The sequence below is a fragment of the Pelobates fuscus genome, chromosome 2, assembly GCF_036172605.1.
Source record: "Pelobates fuscus isolate aPelFus1 chromosome 2, aPelFus1.pri, whole genome shotgun sequence".
NCBI classification, from domain to species: Eukaryota; Metazoa; Chordata; class Amphibia; order Anura; family Pelobatidae; genus Pelobates; species Pelobates fuscus.
The window spans coordinates 2,140,245-2,163,706 of record NC_086318.1 but is presented as its reverse complement, the minus strand read 5'-3'; the positions used below and the strand labels follow the sequence as shown (position 1 = coordinate 2,163,706).

Here is a 23,462-nt window from a genome sequence, read left to right as displayed (position 1 = left end):
GTGCACGGTGTGCAGTTGTATGCTCGGTGCAGTACCTGTGTGTACACGTGTGCACGGTGTGCAGTTGTATATGTTTCTCGGTGCAGTACCTGTGTGTACACGTGTCCACGGTGAGCAGTTGTATATGTTTCTCGGTGCAGTACCTGTGTGTACACGTGTCCACGGTGTGCAGTTTAACCTTCAACACACACACACACACCTTAACCTTCTCACACACACACACACACACACACACACCTTAACCTTCACACACACACACACACACACCCCTTAACCTTCAACACACACACCTTAACCTTCCACATACACCTTAACCTTCAAAACACACCTTAACCTTCAACACACACCTTAACCTTCAACACACACACACACCTTAACCTTCAACACACACACACACCTTAACCTTCAACACACACACACAGACACACCTTAACCTTCAACATACACCTTAATCTTCAACACACACACACACACACACCTTAACCTTCAACACACACACACCCCTTAACCTTCAACACACACCTTAACCTTCCACATACACCTTAACCTTCAAAACACACCTACACACACACACACCTTAACCTTCAACACACACACACCTTAACCTTCAACACACACACACACCTTAACCTTCAACACACACACACACCTTAACCTTCAACACACACACACACACCTTAACCTTCAACACACACACACACCTTAACCTTCAACACACACACACACACACCTTAACCTTCAACACACACACACACACCCCCCCTAAAAGGGAATAAAACTCACTTTATTTTCAGAGCGTGCAGTTGTATATGTTTCCCGGAGCAGTATCTGTGTGTACATGTGTCACTGAGTGTGCAGTTGTATATGTTTCTCTGAGCAGTATCTGTGTGTACATGTGTCACTGAGTGTGCGGTTGTATATGTTTCCCTGAACAGTATCTGTGTGTACACGTGTCACTGACTGTGCAGTTGTATATGTTTCCTGGAGCAGTATCTGTGTGTACACGTGTCACTGAGTGTGCAGTTGTATATGTTTCTCGGTGCAGTGTACACTTGTCACTGAGTGTGTACACTTGTCACTGAGTGTGCAGTCTTATATGTTTCTCGGCGCAGTACCTGTGTGTACACGTGTCACTGAGTGTGCAGTTGTATATGTTTCTCGGTGCAGTACCTGTGTGTACACGTGTCACTGAGTGAGCAGTCGTTTATGTTTCTCAGTGCAGTACCTGTGTGTACACGTGTCCACGGTGTGCAGTTGTATATGTTTCTCGGTGCAGTACCTGTGTGTACACGTGTCACTGAGTGTGCAGTTGTTTATGTTTCTCAGTGCAGTACCTGTGTGTACATGTGTCCACGGTGTGCAGTTGTATATGTTTCTCGGTGCAGTGCCTGTGTGTACACGTGTCCACGGTGTGCAGTCGTATATGTTTCTCGCTGCAGTACCTGTGTGTACACGTGTCCACGGTGTGCAGTTGTATATGTTTCTCGGTGCAGTACCTGTGTGTACACGTGTCACTGAGTGTGCAGTCGTTTATGTTTCTCAGTGCAGTACCTGTGTGTACACGTGTCCACGGTGTGCAGTTGTATATGTTTCTCGGTGCAATACCTGTGTGTACACGTGTCCACGGTGTGCAGTTGTATATGTTTCTCGCTGCAGTACCTGTGTGTACACGTGTCCACGGTGTGCAGTTGTATATGTTTCTCGGTGCAGTACCTGTGTGTACACGTGTCCACGGTGTGCAGTTGTATATGTTTCTCGGTGCAGTACCTGTGTGTACACGTGTCCACGGTGTGCAGTTGGATATGTTTCTCGCTGCAGTACCTGTGTGTACACGTGTCCACGGTGTGCAGTTGTATGTGTTTCTCGGTGCATTGGGCTGTGCATGCGTATGATCACACAGATACTCTGCGGAACTCATAAGCAAGTGGAAACGTATTTCACACACACACACACACACACACCTTAACCTTCAACACACACACACCTTAACCATCAACACACACACACCCCTTAACCTTCAACACACACACACCTTAACCTTCAACACACACACCTTAACCTTCAACACACACACCTTAACCTTCAACACACACACACACACCTTAACCATCAACACACACACACACACACCTTAACCTTCCACATACACCTTAACCATCAACACACACACCTTAACCTTCCACATACACCTTAACCATCAACACACACACACACACCTTAACCTTTCACATACACCTTAACCATCAACACACACACACACACACACCTTAACCTTCAACACACACACACACCCCTTAACCTTCAACACACACACACACCCCTTAACTTTCAACACACACAAACACACCTTAACCTTCAACACACACACACACCGTAACCTTCGACATACACCTTAACCATCAACACACACACACCCCTTAACCTTCAACACACACACACACACACACACACCTTAACCTTCAACACACACACACACACACACACACACACCTTAACCTTCAACACACACACACACACACACCTTAACCTTCCACATACACCTTAACCATCAACACACACACACACACACCTTAACCTTCAACACACACACACACCTTAACCATCAACACACACACACACCTTAACCATCAACACACACACACACACCTTAACCTTCCACATACACCTTAACCATCAACACACACACACCTTAACCTTCCACATACACCTTAACCATCAACACACACACACACACCTTAACCTTCAACACACACACACACCTTAACCATCAACACACACACACACACGTTAACCATCAACACACACACACACACACACCTTAACCTTCCACATACACCTTAACCATCAACACACACACACACACACACACACACCTTAACCTTCCACATACACCTTAACCATCAACACACACACACACACACACACACACACCTTAACCTTCCACATACACCTTAACCTTCAAAACACACCTTAACCTTCCACATACACCTTAACCTTCCACATACACCTTAACCTTCCACATACACCTTAACCTTCCACATACACCTTAACCTTCAATAGACACCTTAACCTTCAACACACACACCAACCTTAACCTTCAACACACACACCTTAACCTTCCACATACACCTTAACCTTCAAAACACACCTTAACCTTCAAAACACACCTTAACCTTCAAAACACACCTTAACCTTCAACACACACACACACAGACACACCTTAACCTTCAACATACACCTTAATCTTCAACACACACACACACACACACCTTAACCTTCAACACACACACACACACCTTAACCTTCAACACACACCCCTTAACCTTCAACACACCTTAACCTTCCACATACACCTTAACCTTCAAAACACACCTTAACCTTCAACACACACCTTAACCTTCAACACACACACACACCTTAACCTTCAACACACACACACACACCTTAACCTTCAACACACACACCTTAACCTTCAACACACACACACACCTTAACCTTCAACACACACACACACACACACACCTTAACCTTCAACACACACACACACCTTAACCTTCAACACACACACACACCTTAACCTTCAACACACACACACCTTAACCTTCAACACACACACACACCTTAACCTTCCACATACACCTTAACCTTCAAAACACACCTTAACCTTCAACACACACACACACCTTAACCTTCAACACACACACATCTTAACCTTCAACTTTTATGCTGGCGCTGACCCGCCCCCATTGTGACATCATGAAAATTGGATATTTTTAGCCAACCCAAAGCATTGGATTGGCTAAAATTGACACGGGGCGGGGCCAAATGCCGTTTTGGCCAAACAGGACCTCCTCATGGTAATGCATAGTAATGCATTCAATCAATGCATCTCTATGAGGAAAATTCAGCGTCTCCATGTAGAGCGTGGAGACGCTAAACGGCAGGGCTGCTTACTGTGCAGCCCTGAGCCAGGAAGCCCCTCCAGTGGCCATCTGAGGAGTGGCCACTTGGAGGTGTCCCTAGTGGCAATGTAAACACTGCCTTTTCTCTGAAAAGGCAGTGTTTACATGAAAATACCTGAAGGGAGCTAGTCTACTCATCAGAACAACTACATTAAGCTGTATACTATACATGAAGCTGTATACTGTACATTAAGCTGTATACTATACATGAAGCTGTATACTGTACATTAAGCTGTATACTATACATGAAGCTGTATACCGTACATGAAGCTGTATACCGTACATGAAGCTGTATACTGTACATGAAGCTGTATACTGTACATGAAGCTGTATACTGTACATGAAGCTGTATACTGTACATTAAGCTGTATATTATACATTAAGCTATATACTATACATGAAGCTGTATACCATACATGAAGCTGTATACTGTACATTAAGCTGTATACTGTACATGAAGCTGTATACTATACATGAAGCTGTATACTATACATTAAGCTGTATACTGTACATTAAGCCGTATACTGTACATTAAGCCGTATACTGTACATTAAGCTGTATACTCTACATTAAGCTGTATACTCTACATGAAGCTGTATACTGTACATTAAGCCGTATACTGTACATTAAGCCGTATACTGTACATTAAGCTGTATACCGTACATTAAGCTGTATATTATACATTAAGCTGTATACTATACATTAAGCTGTATACTGTACATTAAGCTGTATACTATACATGAAGCTGTATACTATACATGAAGCTGTAGTTGTTCTGGTGACTATAGTGTCCCTTTAAGGTGTGTGTGTGTTGAAGGTTAATAACCTCCTCCAACAATATAAGTTTTAACCGCTAGCTTAGTGCTGCAAGATTCCAGCCTACTGCAATGGTCTGGACGCAGTGTCCCTATCCTTGCAGCTACAATCACTGCAATGGTCTGGACGCAGTGTCCCTATCCTTGCAGCTACAATCACTGCAATGGTCTGGACGCAGTGTCCCTATCCTTGCAGCTACAATCACTGCAATGGTCTGGACGCAGTGTCCCTATCCTTGCAGCTACAATCACTGCAATGGTCTGGATGCAGTGTCCCTATCCTTGCAGCTACAATCACTGCAATGGTCTGGGCGCAGTGTCCCTATCCTTGCAGCTACAATCACTGCAATGGTCTGGACGCAGTGTCCCTATCCTTGCAGCTACAATCACTGCAATGGTCTGGACGCAGTGTCCCTATCCTTGCAGCTACAATCACTGCAATGGTCTGGACGCAGTGTCCCTATCCTTGCAGCTACAATCACTGCAATTGTCTGGACGCAGTGTCCCTATCCTTGCAGCTACAATCACTGCAATGGTCTGGACGCAGTGTCCCTATCCTTGCAGCTACAATCACTGCAATGGTCTGGACGCAGTGTCCCTATCCTTGCAGCTACAATCACTGCAATGGTCTGGACGCAGTGTCCCTATCCTTGCAGCTACAATCACTGCAATGGTCTGGGCGCAGTGTCCCTATCCTTGCAGCTACAATCACTGCAATGGTCTGGGCGCAGTGTCCCTATCCTTGCAGCTACAATCACTGCAACGGTCTGGGCGCAGTGTCCCTATCCTTGCAGCTACAATCACAGCAATGGTCTGGGCGCAGTGTCCCTATCCTTGCAGCTACAATCACAGCAATGGTCTGGGCGCAGTGTCCCTATCCTTGCAGCTACAATCACTGCAATGGTCTGGGCGCAGTGTCCCTATCCTTGCAGCTACAATCACTGCAATGGTCTGGACGCAGTGTCCCTATCCTTGCAGCTACAATCACTGCAATGGTCTGGACGCAGTGTCCCTATCCTTGCAGCTACAATCACTGCAATGGTCTGGACGCAGTGTCCCTATCCTTGCAGCTACAATCACTGCAATGGTCTGGACGCAGTGTCCCTATCCTTGCAGCTACAATCACTGCAATGGTCTGGACGCAGTGTCCCTATCCTTGCAGCTACAATCACTGCAATGGTCTGGGCGCAGTGTCCCTATCCTTGCAGCTACAATCACTGCAATGGTCTGGACGCAGTGTCCCTATCCTTGCAGCTACAATCACTGCAATGGTCTGGACGCAGTGTCCCTATCCTTGCAGCTACAATTACTGCAATGGTCTGGACGCAGTGTCCCTATCCTTGCAGCTACAATCACTGCAATGGTCTGGGCGCAGTGTCCCTATCCTTGCAGCTACAATCACTGCAATGGTCTGGGCGCAGTGTCCCTATCCTAGCAGCTACAATCACTGCAATGGTCTGGACGCAGTGTCCCTATCCTTGCAGCTACAATCACTGCAATGGTCTGGACGCAGTGTCCCTATCCTTGCAGCTACAATCACTGCAATGGTCTGGACGCAGTGTCCCTATCCTTGCAGCTACAATCACTGCAATGGTCTGGGCGCAGTGTCCCTATCCTTGCAGCTACAATCACTGCAATGGTCTGGGCGCAGTGTCCCTATCCTTGCAGCTACAATCACAGCAATGGTCTGGGCGCAGTGTCCCTATCCTTGCAGCTACAATCACAGCAATGGTCTGGGCGCAGTGTCCCTATCCTTGCAGCTACAATCACTGCAATGGTCTGGGCGCAGTGTCCCTATCCTTGCAGCTACAATCACTGCAATGGTCTGGACGCAGTGTCCCTATCCTTGCAGCTACAATCACTGCAATGGTCTGGACGCAGTGTCCCTATCCTTGCAGCTACAATCACTGCAATGGTCTGGACGCAGTGTCCCTATCCTTGCAGCTACAATCACTGCAATGGTCTGGACGCAGTGTCCCTATCCTTGCAGCTACAATCACTGCAATGGTCTGGACGCAGTGTCCCTATCCTTGCAGCTACAATCACTGCAATGGTCTGGGCGCAGTGTCCCTATCCTTGCAGCTACAATCACTGCAATGGTCTGGACGCAGTGTCCCTATCCTTGCAGCTACAATCACTGCAATGGTCTGGACGCAGTGTCCCTATCCTTGCAGCTACAATTACTGCAATGGTCTGGACGCAGTGTCCCTATCCTTGCAGCTACAATCACTGCAATGGTCTGGGCGCAGTGTCCCTATCCTTGCAGCTACAATCACTGCAATGGTCTGGGCGCAGTGTCCCTATCCTAGCAGCTACAATCACTGCAATGGTCTGGGCGCAGTGTCCCTATCCTTGCAGCTACAATCACTGCAATGGTCTGGACGCAGTGTCCCTATCCTTGCAGCTACAATCACTGCAATGGTCTGGGCGCAGTGTCCCTATCCTTGCAGCAACAATCACTGCAATGGTCTGGGCGCAGTGTCCCTATCCTTGCAGCTACAATCACTGCAATGGTCTGGACGCAGTGTCCCTATCCTTGCAGCTACAATCACTGCAATGGTCTGGACGCAGTGTCCCTATCCTTGCAGCTACAATCACCGCAATGGTCTGGACGCACTGTCCCTATCCTTGCAGCTACAATCACCGCAATGGTCTGGACGCAATGTCCCTATCCTTGCAGCTACAATCACCGCAATGGTCTGGACGCAATGTCCCTATCCTTGCAGCTACAATCACCGCAATGGTCTGGACGCAGTGTCCCTATCCTTGCAGCTACAATCACCGCAATGGTCTGGACGCAGTGTCCCTATCCTTGCAGCTACAATCACTGCAATGGTCTGGACGCAGTGTCCCTATCCTTGCAGCTACAATCACCGCAATGGTCTGGACGCAGTGTCCCTATCCTTGCAGCTACAATCACCGCAATGGTCTGGACGCAGTGTCCCTATCCTTGCAGCTACAATCACCGCAATGGTCTGGACGCAGTGTCCCTATCCTTGCAGCTACAATCACCGCAATGGTCTGGACGCAGTGTCCCTATCCTTGCAGCTACAATCACCGCAATGGTCTGGACGCAGTGTCCCTATCCTTGCAGCTACAATCACCGCAATGGTCTGGACGCAGTGTCCCTATCCTTGCAGCTACAATCACCGCAATGGTCTGGACGCAGTGTCCCTATCCTTGCAGCTACAATCACTGCAATGGTCTGGACGCAGTGTACCTATCCTTGCAGCTACAATCACTGCAATGGTCTGGACGCAGTGTCCCTATCCTTGCAGCTACAATCACTGCAATGGTCTGGACGCAGTGTCCCTATCCTTGCAGCTACAATCACTGCAATGGTCTGGACGCAGTGTCCCTATCCTTGCAGCTACAATCACTGCAATGGTCTGGACGCAGTGTCCCTATCCTTGCAGCTACAATCACTGCAATGGTCTGGACGCAGTGTCCCTATCCTTGCAGCTACAATCACTGCAATGGTCTGGGCGCAGTGTCCCTATCCTTGCAGCTACAATCACTGCAATGGTCTGGGCGCAGTGTCCCTATCCTTGCAGCTACAATCACTGCAATGGTCTGGACGCAGTGTCCCTATCCTTGCAGCTACAATCACTGCGATGTTTACAAAGTTTGCATGAGGACGCCCAGTGTCTTCTAAAACCCCGTCAGAGAGCATTGATTTAATTAGTCCCTCCTTCGGCTGACGTCAGCGCTGAGGAACTTTGGCGCTGGAATCAGGTTAATGTTCAAAATGTTTTGTTTTTTAACTCTTTGTATTCCTAACACTAAAGGCTTATATGATGGCTGAACTCACTCTCTCCAGAGCCACAAATGTCAGCTCTATTTGAAAGCTCTCTTGAGAATACGCAAGTGTCCCCATCCTTTAATGTGAGGAACACAGATAGCCAGTTAGACAATACAATGTATTAAAAAGCAGAGTATTGTAAATGTAGCGCACTGCGTTTCCATGTTAGGCTCCTTCCAGGTGCATTCCCCCTTTCGTACCGCCTTCTGCTTTCCACTCTCCGCCAATCACTGGCGCCAGTTACTGATGCTGATCCTATCTGGAGTGGCTCTCAGTAGCCGCGACATCTCCGTGTACGTCTCCCCGTGTTACTGAATAGACGGTCGCAGCCATCTTGGAAAGTCCAGAACAACTGAGGGCAAAACTTTATTAACCACAACGGCCAATACTCAGATTCTCAATCAGTTTGGGATGCTGAAACTTACATATTCAAAAGACAGCTATCAGAGAGCCGACGAGTGAGCAAAGCATTGAGTGTCATAACATAATATTCTTCTTTCATTTCTGCCATGGATCAAAGGCCATATATTGAAAAAAAAAAAAAAAAACTCTACAAGAATGAAAGGAGGGTAACCAATTTTGTGTGTGCTTTGACTTTATTATTTTTTGGGTCCATTAGCGGTGCATATACTAACCCTCTGAGTCCTTGGAGAAAGAAAGGAATCGATCGCTGCTGTCAGAGAATTCCTGCTCATGTCCAAGAAGCAGATCACGCTCCAATACTAAGCTGTTCGGATTTGTGTCAAGTGGGTCCTCGCTGCCCCCTGATACAAAGAGATTATAGAAACAGGGATTTACTAACAGCACAGTAAAATATATAACTCTATACTGCAGGAAATCAAACCATAAAGGGAGGTAGGGAATATATTAAGGGCACACAGCATAGTATGGGGAGGGGAAATGGTATGGAATTTATTCATAAAACATACAGCATAGTATTGGGGGGAGGATGAATTCCATACAACATAGTAATGGGGTGGGATGAATTCCATACACCATAGTAATAGGGGGGGGGATGAATTCCATACTGCATAGTATTAGGGGGGAGGATGAATTCCATACAACATAGTAATAGGGGGGGATGAATTCCATACACCATAGTAATAGGGGGGATGAATTCCATACACCATAGTAATAGGGGGGGGATGAATTCCATACAGCATAGTATTAGGGGGAGGATGAATTCCATACACCATAGTAATAGGGGGGGGATGAATTCCATATAGCATAGTATTAGGGGGGATGAATTCCATACACCATAGTAATAGGGGGGGGGATGAATTCCATACACCATAGTAATAGGGGGGATGAATTCCATACAGCATAGTAATAGGGGGGGGGTGAATTCCATACAGCATAGTAATAGGGGGGGGATGAATTCCATACACCATAGTAATAGGGGGGATGAATTCCATACAGCATAGTAATAGGGGGGGATGAATTCCATACAGCATAGTAATAGGGGGGATGAATTCCATACAGCATAGTATTAGGGGGAGGATGAATTCCATAAACCATAGTAATAGGGGGGATGAATTCCATACAGCATAGTAATAGGGGGGGATGAATTCCATACAGCATAGTAATAGGGGGAGGATGAATTCCATACACCATAGTAATAGGGGGGGATGAATTCCATACAGCATAGTAAGGGGGGATGAATTCCATACACCATAGTAATAGGGGGGATGAATTCCATACAGCATAGTAATAGGGGGGGATGAATTCCATACAGCATAGTAATAGGGGGGATGAATTCCATACAGCATAGTATTAGGGGGGGATGAATTCCATACAGCATAGTAATAGTGGGGGGATGAATTCCATACAGCATAGTAATAGGGGGGGGTGAATTCCATACACCATAGTAATAGGGGGGATGAATTCCATACAGCATAGTAGTAGGGGGGGATGAATTCCATACAGCATAGTAATAGGGGGAGGATGAATTCCATACACCATAGTAATAGGGGGGATGAATTCCATACAGCATAGTAATAGGGGGGATGAATTCCAAACACCATTGTATTAGGGGGGATGAATTCCATACACCATAGTAATAGGGGGGGATGAATTCCATTCAGCATAGTATTAGGGGGGAGGATGAATTCCATACAACATAGTAATAGGGGGGGATGAATTCCATACAGCATAGTAATAGGGGGAGGATGAATTCCATACACCATAGTAATAGGGGGGATGAATTCCAAACACCATTGTATTAGGGGGGATGAATTCCATACACCATAGTAATAGGGGGGGATGAATTACATACAGCATAGTATTAGGGGGGGATGAATTCCATACAGCATAGTAATAGGGGGGGATGAATTCCATACAGCATAGTAATAGGGGGGGGTGAATTCCATACACCATAGTAATAGGGGGGATGAATTCCATACAGCATAGTAGTAGGGGGGGATGAATTCCATACAGCATAGTAATAGGGGGAGGATGAATTCCATACACCATAGTAATAGGGGGGATGAATTCCATACAGCATAGTATTGGGGGGAGGATGAATTCCATACAACATAGTAATAGGGGGGGATGAATTCCATACAGCATAGTAATAGGGGGGATGAATTCCAAACACCATTGTATTAGGGGGGATGAATTCCATACACCATAGTAATAGGGGGGGATGAATTCCATACAGCATAGTATTAGGGGGGAGGATGAATTCCATACAACATAGTAATGGGGGGGATGAATTCCATACACCATAGTAATAGGGGGGATGAATTCCAAACACCATTGTATTAGGGGGGATGAATTCCATACACCATAGTAATAGGGGGGGATGAATTCCATACAGCATAGTATTAGGGGGGAGGATGAATTCCATACAGCATAGTAATAGGGGGAGGATGAATTCCATACACCATAGTAATAGGGGGGATGAATTCCAAACACCATTGTATTAGGGGGGATGAATTCCATACACCATAGTAATAGGGGGGGATGAATTCCATACAGCATAGTATTAGGGGGGATGAATTCCATACACCATAGTAATAGGGGGGGATGAATTCCATACAGCATAGTAATAGGGGGGATAAATTCCATACAGCATAGTATTAGGGGGGGATGAATTCCATACACCATAGTATTAGGGGGGATAAATTCCATACAGCATAGTATTAGTGGGGATGAATTCCATACACCATAGTATTAGGGGGAATGAATTCCAAACACCATAGTAATAGGGGGGATGAATTCCATACACCATAGTATTAGGGGGGATGAATTCCATACACCATAGTATTAGGGGGGATAAATTCCATACACCATAGTATTAGGGGGGGATGAATTCCATACACCATAGTATTAGGGGGGATGAATTCCATACAGCATAGTAATAGGGGGGATGAATTCCATACACCATAGTATTAGGGGGGATGAATTCCATACACTATAGTATTACGGGGGATGAATTCCATACAGCATAGTAATAGGGGGAGGATGAATTCCATACACCATAGTAATAGGGGGGGATGAATTCCATACAGCATAGTATTAGGGGGGGATGAATTCCATACACCATAGTAATAGGGGGGGATGAATTCCATACAGCATAGTATTAGTGGGGATGAATTCCATACAGCATAGTATTAGGGGGGATGAATTCCATACACCATAGTATTGGGGGGGATGAATTCCATACACCATAGTAATGGGGGGGGGATGAATTCCATACACCATAGTAATAGGGGGGGATGAATTCCATACACCATAGTAATAGGGGGGGATGAATTCCATACAGCATAGTATTAGTGGGGATGAATTCCATACAGCATAGTATTAGGGGGGATGAATTCCATACACCATAGTAATAGGGGGGATGAATTCCATACAGCATAGTATTAGTGGGGATGAATTCCATACAGCATAGTATTAGGGGGATGAATTCCATACACCATAGTATTGGGGGGGGGATGAATTCCATACACCATAGTAATAGGGGGGATGAATTCCATACACCATAGTAATAGGGGGGGGATGAATTCCAAACACCATTGTATTACGGGGGACGATGAATTCCATACAGCATAGTAATAGGGGGGGATGAATTCCATACAGCATAGTATTAGGGGGGATGAATTCCATACACCATAGTATTAGGGGGGATGAATTCCATACACCATAGTATTAGGGGGAATAATTCAATACAGCATAGTAATAGAGGGAGGATGAATTCCATACACCATAGTAATAGGGGGGGATGAATTCCATATACCATAGTATTAGGGGGGATGAATTCCATACACCATTGTATTACGGGGGATGAATTCCATACACCATAGTATTAGGGGGGATAAATTCCATACACCATAATATTAGGGGGGATGAATTCCATACAGCATAGTAATAGGGGGGATGAATTCCATACACCATAGTATTAGGGGGGATGAATTCCATACACCATAGTATTACGGGGGATGAATTCCATACAGCATAGTAATAGGGGGAGGATGAATTCCATACACCATAGTAATAGGGGGGATGAATTCCATACAGCATAGTAATAGGGGGGGATGAATTCCATACAGCATAGTAATAGGGGGAGGATGAATTCCATACACCATAGTAATAGGGGGGGATGAATTCCATACAGCATAGTAAGGGGGGATGAATTCCATACACCATAGTATTAGGGGGGATGAATTCCATACACCATAGTAATAGGGGGGGATGAATTCCATACAGCATAGTATTAGTGGAGATGAATTCCATACAGCATAGTATTGGGGGGGATGAATTCCATACACCATAGTAATAGGGGGGATGAATTCCATACACCATAGTAATAGGGGGGATGAATTCCATACACCATAGTAATAGGGGGGGATGAATTCCATACACCATAGTAATAGGAGGGGATGAAATCCAAACACCATTGTATTATGGGGGGGATGAAATCCAAACACCATTGTATTATGGGGGGGATGAAATCCAAACACCATTGTATTACGGGGGACGATGAATTCCATACAGCATAGTAATAGGGGGGGATGAATTCCATACACCATAGTATTAGGGGGGATGAATTCCATACACCATAGTATTAGGGGGGATGAATTCCAATCACTATAATGGGGACACATAGCGCGGTATGGGGGGGGAAGGCTATAATGGGGACACATAGCGCGGTATAGGGGGGAAGGTTATAATGGGGACACATAGCGCGGTATAGGGGAGGGGGAAGGCTATAATGGGGACACATAGCGCGGTATAGGGGGAGGGGGGAAGGCTATAATGGGGACACATTGCACGGTATAGGGGGGGGAAGGTTATAATGGGGACACATAGCGCGGTATAGGGGGGAAGGCTATAATGGGGACACATAGCACGGTATAGGGGGGAAAGGCTATAATGGGGACACAATGCGCGGTATGGGGGAAGGCTATAATGGGGACACATAGCGCGGTATAGGGGGAGGGGGGAAGGCTATAATGGGGACACATAGCGCGGTATAGGGGTAGGGGGAAGGATATAATGGGGACACATAGCGCGGTATAGGGGGAGGGGGGAAGGTTATAATGGGGACACATAGCGCGGTATAGGGGAGGAGGAAGGCTATAATGGGGACACATAGCGCGGTATAGGGGGAGGGGGGAAGGCTATAATGGGGACACATAGCGCGGTATAGGGGAGGGGGGAAGGTTATAATGGGGACACATAGCGCGGTATAGGGGGAGGGGGAAGGATATAATGGGGACACATAGCGCGGTATAGGGGAGGGGGAAGGCTATAATGGGGACACATAGCGCGGTATAGGGGAGGGGGGAAGGTTATAATGGGGACACATAGCGCGGTATAGGGTAGGGGGGAAGGCTATAATGGGGACACATAGCGCGGTATAGGGGAGGGGGGAAGGCTATAATGGGGACACATAGCGCGGTATAGGGGGAGGGGGGAAGGCTATAATGGGGACACATAGCGCGGTATAGGGGAGGGGGGAAGGTTATAATGGGGAAACATAGCGCGGTATAGGGGAGGGGGGAAGGCTATAATGGGGACACATAGCGCGGTATAGGGAGAGGGGGGAAGGTTATAATGGGGACACATAGCGCGGTATAGGGGTAGGGGGGAAGGTTATAATGGGGACACATAGCGCGGTATAGGGGGAGGGGGGAAGGCTATAATGGGGACACATAGCGCGGTATAGGGGGAGGGGGGAAGGATATAATGGGGACACATAGCGCGGTATAGGGGGAGGGGGGAAGGCTATAATGGGGACACATAGCGCGGTATAGGGGGAGGGGGGAAGGTTATAATGGGGACACATAGCGCGGTATAGGGGGAGGGGGGAAGGATATAATGGGGACACATAGCGCGGTATAGGGGGAGGGGGGAAGGCTATAATGGGGACACATAGCGCCGTATAGGGGGAGGGGGGAAGGATATAATGGGGACACATAGCGCGGTATAGGGAGAGGGGGGGGAAGGTTATAATGGGGACACATAGCGCGGTATAGGGGGAGGGGGGAAGGTTATAATGGGGACACATAGCGCGGTATAGGGGGAGGGGGGAAGGCTATAATGGGGACACACAGCGCGGTATAGGGGGAGGGGGGAAGGATATAATGGGGACACATAGCGCGGTATAGGGGGAGGGGGAAGGCTATAATGGGGACACATAGCACGGTATAGGGGGGGAAGGTTATAATGGGGACACATAGCGCGGTATAGGGGGGAAGGCTATAATGGGGACACATAGCGCGGTATAGGGGAAGGGGGGAAGGTTATAATGGGGACACATAGCGCGGTATAGGGGAGGGGGAAGGCTATAATGGGGACACATAGCGCGGTATAGGGGGAGGGGGGAAGGCTATAATGGGGACACATAGCGCGGTATAGGGGGAGGGGGGAAGGATATAATGGGGACACATAGCGCGGTATAGGGGAGGGGGGAAGGCTATAATGGGGACACATAGCGCGGTATAGGGGGAGGGGGGAAGGATATAATGGGGACACATAGCGCGGTATAGGGGGAGGGGGGAAGGCTATAATGGGGACACATAGCGCGGTATAGGGGGAGGGGGAAGGTTATAATGGGGACACATAGCGCGGTATAGGGGAGGGGGGAAGGCTATAATGGGGACACATAGCGCGGTATAGGGGGAGGGGGAAGGTTATAATGGGGACACATAGCGCGGTATAGGGGAAGGCTATAATGGGGACACATAGCGCGGTATAGGGGGAGGGGGGAAGGCTATAATGGGGACACATAGCGCGGTATAGGGGAGGGGGGAAGGTTATAATGGGGACACATAGCGCGGTATAGGGGAGGGGGGAAGGCTATAATGGGGACACATAGCGCGGTATAGGGGGAGGGGGGAAGGATATAATGGGGACACATAGCGCGGTATAGGGGAGGGGGGAAGGCTATAATGGGGACACATAGCGCGGTATAGGGGGAGGGGGGAAGGTTATAATGGGGACACATAGCGCGGTATAGGGGGAGGGGGGAAGGATATAATGGGGACACATAGCGCGGTATAGGGGAGGATATAATGGGGACACATAGCGCGGTATAGGGGAGGGGGGAAGGCTATAATGGGGACACATAGCGCGGTATAGGGGGAGGGGGGAAGGCTATAATGGGGACACATAGCGCGGTATAGGGGGAGGGGGGAAGGTTATAATGGGGACACATAGCGCAGTATAGGGGAGGGGGAAGGCTATAATGGGGACACATAGCGCGGTATAGGGGAGGGGGGAAGGTTATAATGGGGACACATAGCGCGGTATAGGGGAGGGGGGAAGGTTATAATGGGGACACATAGCGCGGTATAGGGGAGGGGGAAGGTTATAATGGGGACACATAGCTCGGTATAGGGGAGGGGGGAAGGTTATAATGGGGACACATAGCGCAGTATAGGGGAGGGGGGAAGGTTATAATGGGGACACATAGCGCGGTATAGGGGGAGGGAAGGATATAATGGGGACACATAGCGCGGTATAGGGGGAGGGAAGGTTATAATGGGGACACATAGCGCGGTATAGGGGGAGGGGGGAAGGTTATAATGGGGACACATAGCGCAGTATAGGGGAGGGGGGAAGGTTATAATGGGGACACATAGCGCAGTATAGGGGAGGGGGAAGGTTATAATGGGGACACATAGCGCGGTATAGGGGAGGGGGGAAGGTTATAATGGGGACACATAGCGCAGTATAGGGGAGGGGGGAAGGTTATAATGGGGACACATAGCGCGGTATAGGGGGAGGGGGGAAGGTTATAATGGGGACACATAGCGCAGTATAGGGGAGGGGGGAAGGTTATAATGGGGACACATAGCGCGGAAAAGGGAGAGGGGGGGAAGGTTATAATGGGGACACATAGCGCGGTATAGGGGGAGGGAAGGTTATAATGGGGACACATAGCTCGGTATAGGGGAGGGGGGAAGGTTATAATGGGGACACATAGCGCGGTATAGGGGAGGGGGGAAGGTTATAATGGGGACACATAGCGCGGTATAGGGGAGAAGGTTATAATGGGGACACAGCGCGGTATAGGGGAGGGGGGAAGGTTATAATGGGGACACATAGCGCGGTATAGGGGAGGGGGGAAGGTTATAATGGGGACACATAGCGCGGTATAGGGGGAGGGGGAAGGCTATAATGGGGACACATAGCGCGGTATAGGGGGAGGGGGGAAGGTTATAATGGGGACACATAGCGCGGTATAGGGGGAGGGGGGAAGGTTATAATGGGGACACATAGCGCAGTATAGGGGAGGGGGGAAGGTTATAATGGGGACACATAGCGCGGTATAGGGGGAGGGAAGGTTATAATGGGGACACATAGCGCGGTATAGGGAGAGGGGGGAAGGCTATAATGGGGACACATAGCGCGGTATAGGGGAGGGGGGAAGGTTATAATGGGGACACATAGCGCGGTATAGGGGGAGGGGGAAAGGCTATAATGGGGACACATAGCGCGGTATAGGGGGAGGGGGAAGGTTATAATGGGGACACATAGCGCGGTATAGGGGGAGGGGGAAGGCTATAATGGGGACACATAGCGCGGTATAGGGGGAGGGGGGAAGGTTATAATGGGGACACATAGCGCGGTATAGGGGAGGGGGGAAGGTTATAATGGGGACACATAGCGCGGTATAGGGGAGGGGGAAGGTTATAATGGGGACACATAGCGCGGTATAGGGGGAGGGGGAAGGCTATAATGGGGACACATAGCGCGGTATAGGGGGAGGGGGGAAGGTTATAATGGGGACACATAGCGCGGTATAGGGGGAGGGGGGAAGGCTATAATGGGGACACATAGCGCGGTATAGGGGGAGGGGGGAAGGCTATAATGGGGACACATAGCGCGGTATAGGGGGAGGGGGGAAGGTTATAATGGGGACACATAGCGCGGTATAGGGGGAGGGGGAAGGCTATAATGGGGACACATAGCGCGGTATAGGGGGAGGGGGGAAGGCTATAATGGGGACACATAGCGCGGTATAGGGGGAGGGGGGAAGGTTATAATGGGGACACATAGCGCGGTATAGGGGGAGGGGGGAAGGTTATAATGGGGACACATAGCGCGGTATAGGGGGAGGGGGGAAGGTTATAATGGGGACACATAGCGCAGTATAGGGGGAGGGGGGAAGGCTATAATGGGGACACATAGCGCTATATAGGGGGTGGGGGGAAGGTTATAATGGGGACACATAGCGCGGTATAGGGGGAGGGGGGAAGGTTATAATGGGGACACATAGCGCGGTATAGGGGGAGGGGGGAAGGATATAATGGGGACACATAGCGCGGTATAGGGGGAGGGGGGAAGGTTATAATGGGGACACATAGCGCGGTATAGGGAGAGGGGGGAAGGCTATAATGGGGACACATAGCGCGGTATAGGGGGAGGGGGGAAGGTTATAATGGGGACACATAGCGCGGTATAGGGGGAGGGGGGAAGGCTATAATGGGGACACATAGCGCGGTATAGGGGGAGGGGGAAGGTTATAATGGGGACACATAGCGCGGTATAGGGGGAGGGGGGAAGGTTATAATGGGGACACATAGCGCGGTATAGGGGGAGGGGGGAAGGCTATAATGGGGACACATAGCGCGGTATAGGGGGAGGGGGAAGGCTATAATGGGGACACATAGCGCGGTATAGGGGGAGGGGGGAAGGTTATAATGGGGACACATAGCGCGGTATAGGGGGAGGGGGGAAGGCTATAATGGGGACACATAGCGCGGTATAGGGGGAGGGGGGAAGGCTATAATGGGGACACATAGCGCGGTATAGGGGGAGGGGGGAAGGCTATAATGGGGACACATAGCGCGGTATAGGGGGAGGGGGGAAGGTTATAATGGGGACACATAGCGCGGTATAGGGGGAGGGGGAAGGCTATAATGGGGACACATAGCGCGGTATAGGGGGAGGGGGGAAGGCTATAATGGGGACACATAGCGCGGTATAGGGGGAGGGGGGAAGGTTATAATGGGGACACATAGCGCGGTATAGGGGGAGGGGGGAAGGTTATAATGGGGACACATAGCGCGGTATAGGGGGAGGGGGGAAGGTTATAATGGGGACACATAGCGCGGTATAGGGGGAGGGGGAAGGTTATAATGGGGACACATAGCGCGGTATAGGGAGAGGGGGGAAGGCTATAATGGGGACACATAGCGCGGTATAGGGGGAGGGGGGAAGGTTATAATGGGGACACATAGCGCGGTATAGGGGGAGGGGGGAAGGCTATAATGGGGACACATAGCGCGGTATAGGGGGAGGGGGAAGGTTATAATGGGGACACATAGCGCGGTATAGGGGGAGGGGGGAAGGCTATAATGGGGACACATAGCGCGGTATAGGGGGAGGGGGGAAGGCTATAATGGGGACACATAGCGCGGTATAGGGGGAGGGGGGAGGCTATAATGGGGACACATAGCGCGGTATAGGGGGAGGGGGGAAGGATATAATGGGGACACATAGCGCGGTATAGGGGAGGGGGGAAGGCTATAATGGGGACACATAGCGCGGTATAGGGGGAGGGGGGAAGGCTATAATGGGGACACATAGCGCGGTATAGGGGGAGGGGGGAAGGCTATAATGGGGACACATAGCGCGGTATAGGGGGAGGGGGGAAGGTTATAATGGGGACACATAGCGCGGTATAGGGGGAGGGGGGAAGGATATAATGGGGACACATAGCGCGGTATAGGGGGAGGGGGGAAGGTTATAATGGGGACACATAGCGCAGTATAGGGGGAGGGGGGAAGGCTATAATGGGGACACATAGCGCGGTATAGGGGGAGGGGGGAAGGCTATAATGGGGACACATAGCGCGGTATAGGGGGAGGGGGGAAGGCTATAATGGGGACACATAGCGCGGTATAGGGGGAGGGGGGAAGGCTATAATGGGGACACATAGCGCGGTATAGGGGGAGGGGGGAAGGCTATAATGGGGACACATAGCGCGGTATAGGGGGAGGGGGGAAGGATATAATGGGGACACATAGCGCGGTATAGGGGAGGGGGGAAGGTTATAATGGGGACACATAGCGCGGTATAGGGGAGGGGGGAAGGCTATAATGGGGACACATAGCGCGGTATAGGGGGAAGGTTATAATGGGGACACATAGCGCGGTATAGGGGGAAGGTTATAATGGGGACACATAGCGCGGTATAGGGGGAGGGGGGAAGGTTATAATGGGGACACATAGCGCGGTATAGGGGGAGGGGGGAAGGATATAATGGGGACACATAGCGCGGTATAGGGGGAGGGGGGAAGGTTATAATGGGGACACATAGCGCGGTATAGGGGAGGGGGGAAGGCTATAATGGGGACACATAGCGCGGTATAGGAGAGGGGGGAAGGATATAATGGGGACACATAGCGCGGTATAGGGGAGGGGGGAAGGATATAATGGGGACACATAGCGCGGTATAGGGGGAGGGGGGAAGGTTATAATGGGGACACATAGCGCGGTATAGGGGAGGGGGGAAGGCTATAATGGGGACACATAGCGCAGTATAGGGGGAGGGGGGAAGGCTATAATGGGGACACATAGCGCGGTATAGGGGAGGGGGGAAGGTTATAATGGGGACACATAGCGCGGTATAGGGGGAGGGGGGAAGGCTATAATGGGGACACATAGCGCGGTATAGGGGGAGGGAAGGTTATAATGGGGAAACATAGCGCGGTATAGGGGGAGGGGGGAAGGATATAATGGGGACACATAGCGCGGTATAGGGGGAGGGGGAAGGCTATAATGGGGACACATAGCGCGGTATAGGGGAGGGGGGAAGGCTATAATGGGGACACATAGCGCGGTATAGGGGAGGGGGGAAGGCTATAATGGGGACACATAGCGCAGTATAGGGGGAGGGGGGAAGGCTATAATGGGGACACATAGCGCGGTATAGGGGAGGGGGGAAGGTTATAATGGGGACACATAGCGCGGTATAGGGGGAGGGGGGAAGGTTATAATGGGGACACATAGCGCAGTATAGGGGGAGGGGGGAAGGCTATAATGGGGACACATAGCGCGGTATAGGGGAGGGGGGAAGGTTATAATGGGGACACATAGCGCGGTATAGGGGAGGGGGGAAGGTTATAATGGGGACACATAGCGCGGTATAGGGGGAGGGGGGAAGGTTATAATGGGGACACATAGCGCGGTATAGGGGGAGGGGGGAAGGTTATAATGGGGACACATAGCGCGGTATAGGGGAGGGGGGAAGGCTATAATGGGGACACATGGGGGGTGGTCCCTTACATTTAACCGGCTGGGGGTTTAGCTGTTTCCGGCGGGGCATGGTTCGCGCAGATCGTACTTCCGGTTGCCGCTCGGTATTTCCGGTTTTACGTTCCTCCTGCAAGTTCGAGGATTCACGTGTTTTCTGATAAATCTCTCTCACTTCCGGTCTGTGAATGAGAACTTCCTGTCTGACAAAGCATGCCGGGAATTGTAGTTTCCATCAGCAATCAGTGCAATTCTAAATATAAATAATCAAAGTATGAAACTAATCAGATACCCCGTGTCACTATGCTTTTATTTATTTTTAACACATGGAATGATGATTTGACATTTATTTATTAACATGAAATTGATGTTATTTTTAACCTGAAAGTATATCTGTGTATTTTATTCTCTGTAATATAAGGTGAAATTGGTCCTTCACACGTTATATCCAGCCAGAGACTTTCAGATATGGTCATCGTTACCACCGAAGTTCCTTAAAGGGACACTATAGTCACCTGAACAACTACAGCTTAATGTATAGTATACAGCTTAATGTATAATATACAGCTTAATGTATAATATACAGCTTAATGTATAATATACAGCTTAATGTACGGCATACAGCTTAATGTATAATATACAGCTTAATGTACGGCATACAGCTTAATGTATAATATACAGCTTAATGTACGGCATACAGCTTAATGTACGGCATACAGCTTAATGTATAATATACAGCTTAATGTACGGCATACAGCTTAATGTACGGTATACAGCTTAATGTACGTTATACAGCTTAATGTATAGTATACAGCTTAATGTACGGCATACAGCTTAATGTACGTTATACAGCTTAATGTACGGCATACAGCTTAATGTACGGCATACAGCTTAATGTATAATATACAGCTTAATGTACGGCATACAGCTTAATGTACGGTATACAGCTTAATGTACGTTGTAACGGAGCTCCGTGTACCCCGACCGAGTACCCTCCGTTGATGGATGCTCCTAGCGCTCTCAGAGGACTCCAAGCACTGCAGACGACACCACAACCACCGCAGGCTCCACAACCGCCGTAGCTTAACTGGAGCCGCGCCGTCTTCCTTCCACCCTGGAATGAACCTTCAGCATTCAGGACCGTGTGGGGAAGATCTCTCCTCCTGGAGAGCGTATCCGGAACAAGCTCTTAAAAGAGCTAAGTGATTAAGAGCTCAGGGGAATATGCAGCGCATAGCAATCCCCAGTGTGATATAGCAGTTCCCTCCAATAACGAGACAAGGCTACGTATTGAGGGTCAGAAGAGGTCTGAGGACTGGAACACCCAGCCTGCTTTTTATTAGGATAAGGTACACACAGGACACTCCCAGGGGGAGGATGAAATTAACCAATAACAGCATAGTACAGCCCACAGGTTCCCTCCCCTCAGATAAACAGTTAAACCAATTATTACATACAATAAAAATACAGTTTTTACACACACACTGTAACTTTAAAACCATACATTCAATTTCAATAAAAGTTGCATATTCAGACTCAGCATACATCAAACATAAACACTTCCAAAAATCAGCCAAATCCCTCCAGTGGATCAAAAGTTAGCTGGAGGTCCCTTTATGACCGACCGCAAGCACAATTTCCTGCCCAAAACAGTTCCATAGATTTGGGCTGTGCGGTCGGTCAATTTCATGCGAAAAAACGACTAAGTCCCATTTCGAACGGGACTTAGTCTCTGGAGCTGCAAGTTCAGTATGGGAGAAGGTAAGGGTCAGCGGTGTTCGGCAGAATGTGTAGCCGATTTTAGTTCCACAGAATCTTTAGCATACACCGCTGACCGCATTCGAGGAAACCAAGATGGCCGCCGCCACGTGCAATTAACCTGCAGTAACCTCACAGCCTGGGAGGTAAATTGCCTGCACACTTTAGCTTCTGGGTGGTCTGCCTGTGTGGTACTTGGTTCAGTAAGCCCTATTTACTGAACCAAGTGGGGGAAAGCCAGGAACAAGTTATTTTACCGGTCTGGGGACATAGTCTTAAAGGGGCATTGTTCAGCAAAGTCACAATATGTCCCCAGACGGTTCTTAAAGGGCCATACACACCCAATAAATGTTAGTAAGTTTTCAGGGGCACAATCTTCCAGGGGCCATTGTCATGAGGCAGGAGGCTGGCAAAC

The 23,462-nt window shown here is 49.0% G+C and overlaps 1 protein-coding gene across 1 annotated transcript in view; it reads right to left on the bottom strand.

The window, feature by feature from the left end:
• ZNF513 (zinc finger protein 513) overlaps positions 1–21,476 on the bottom strand; it is a 37,141-nt gene extending 15,665 nt beyond the window's left edge. Inside the window, exons 1-2 of the mRNA XM_063441843.1 lie at positions 21,323–21,476; positions 9,215–9,343 (exon numbers count right to left, since the gene is read on the bottom strand). Coding sequence (XP_063297913.1) covers positions 9,215–9,343; positions 21,323–21,362 — 169 coding nt within the window. The 5' untranslated portion in view covers positions 21,363–21,476. The remainder of the gene's footprint in view (positions 1–9,214; positions 9,344–21,322) is intronic.
• Positions 21,477–23,462: the final 1,986 nt, after the last annotated feature.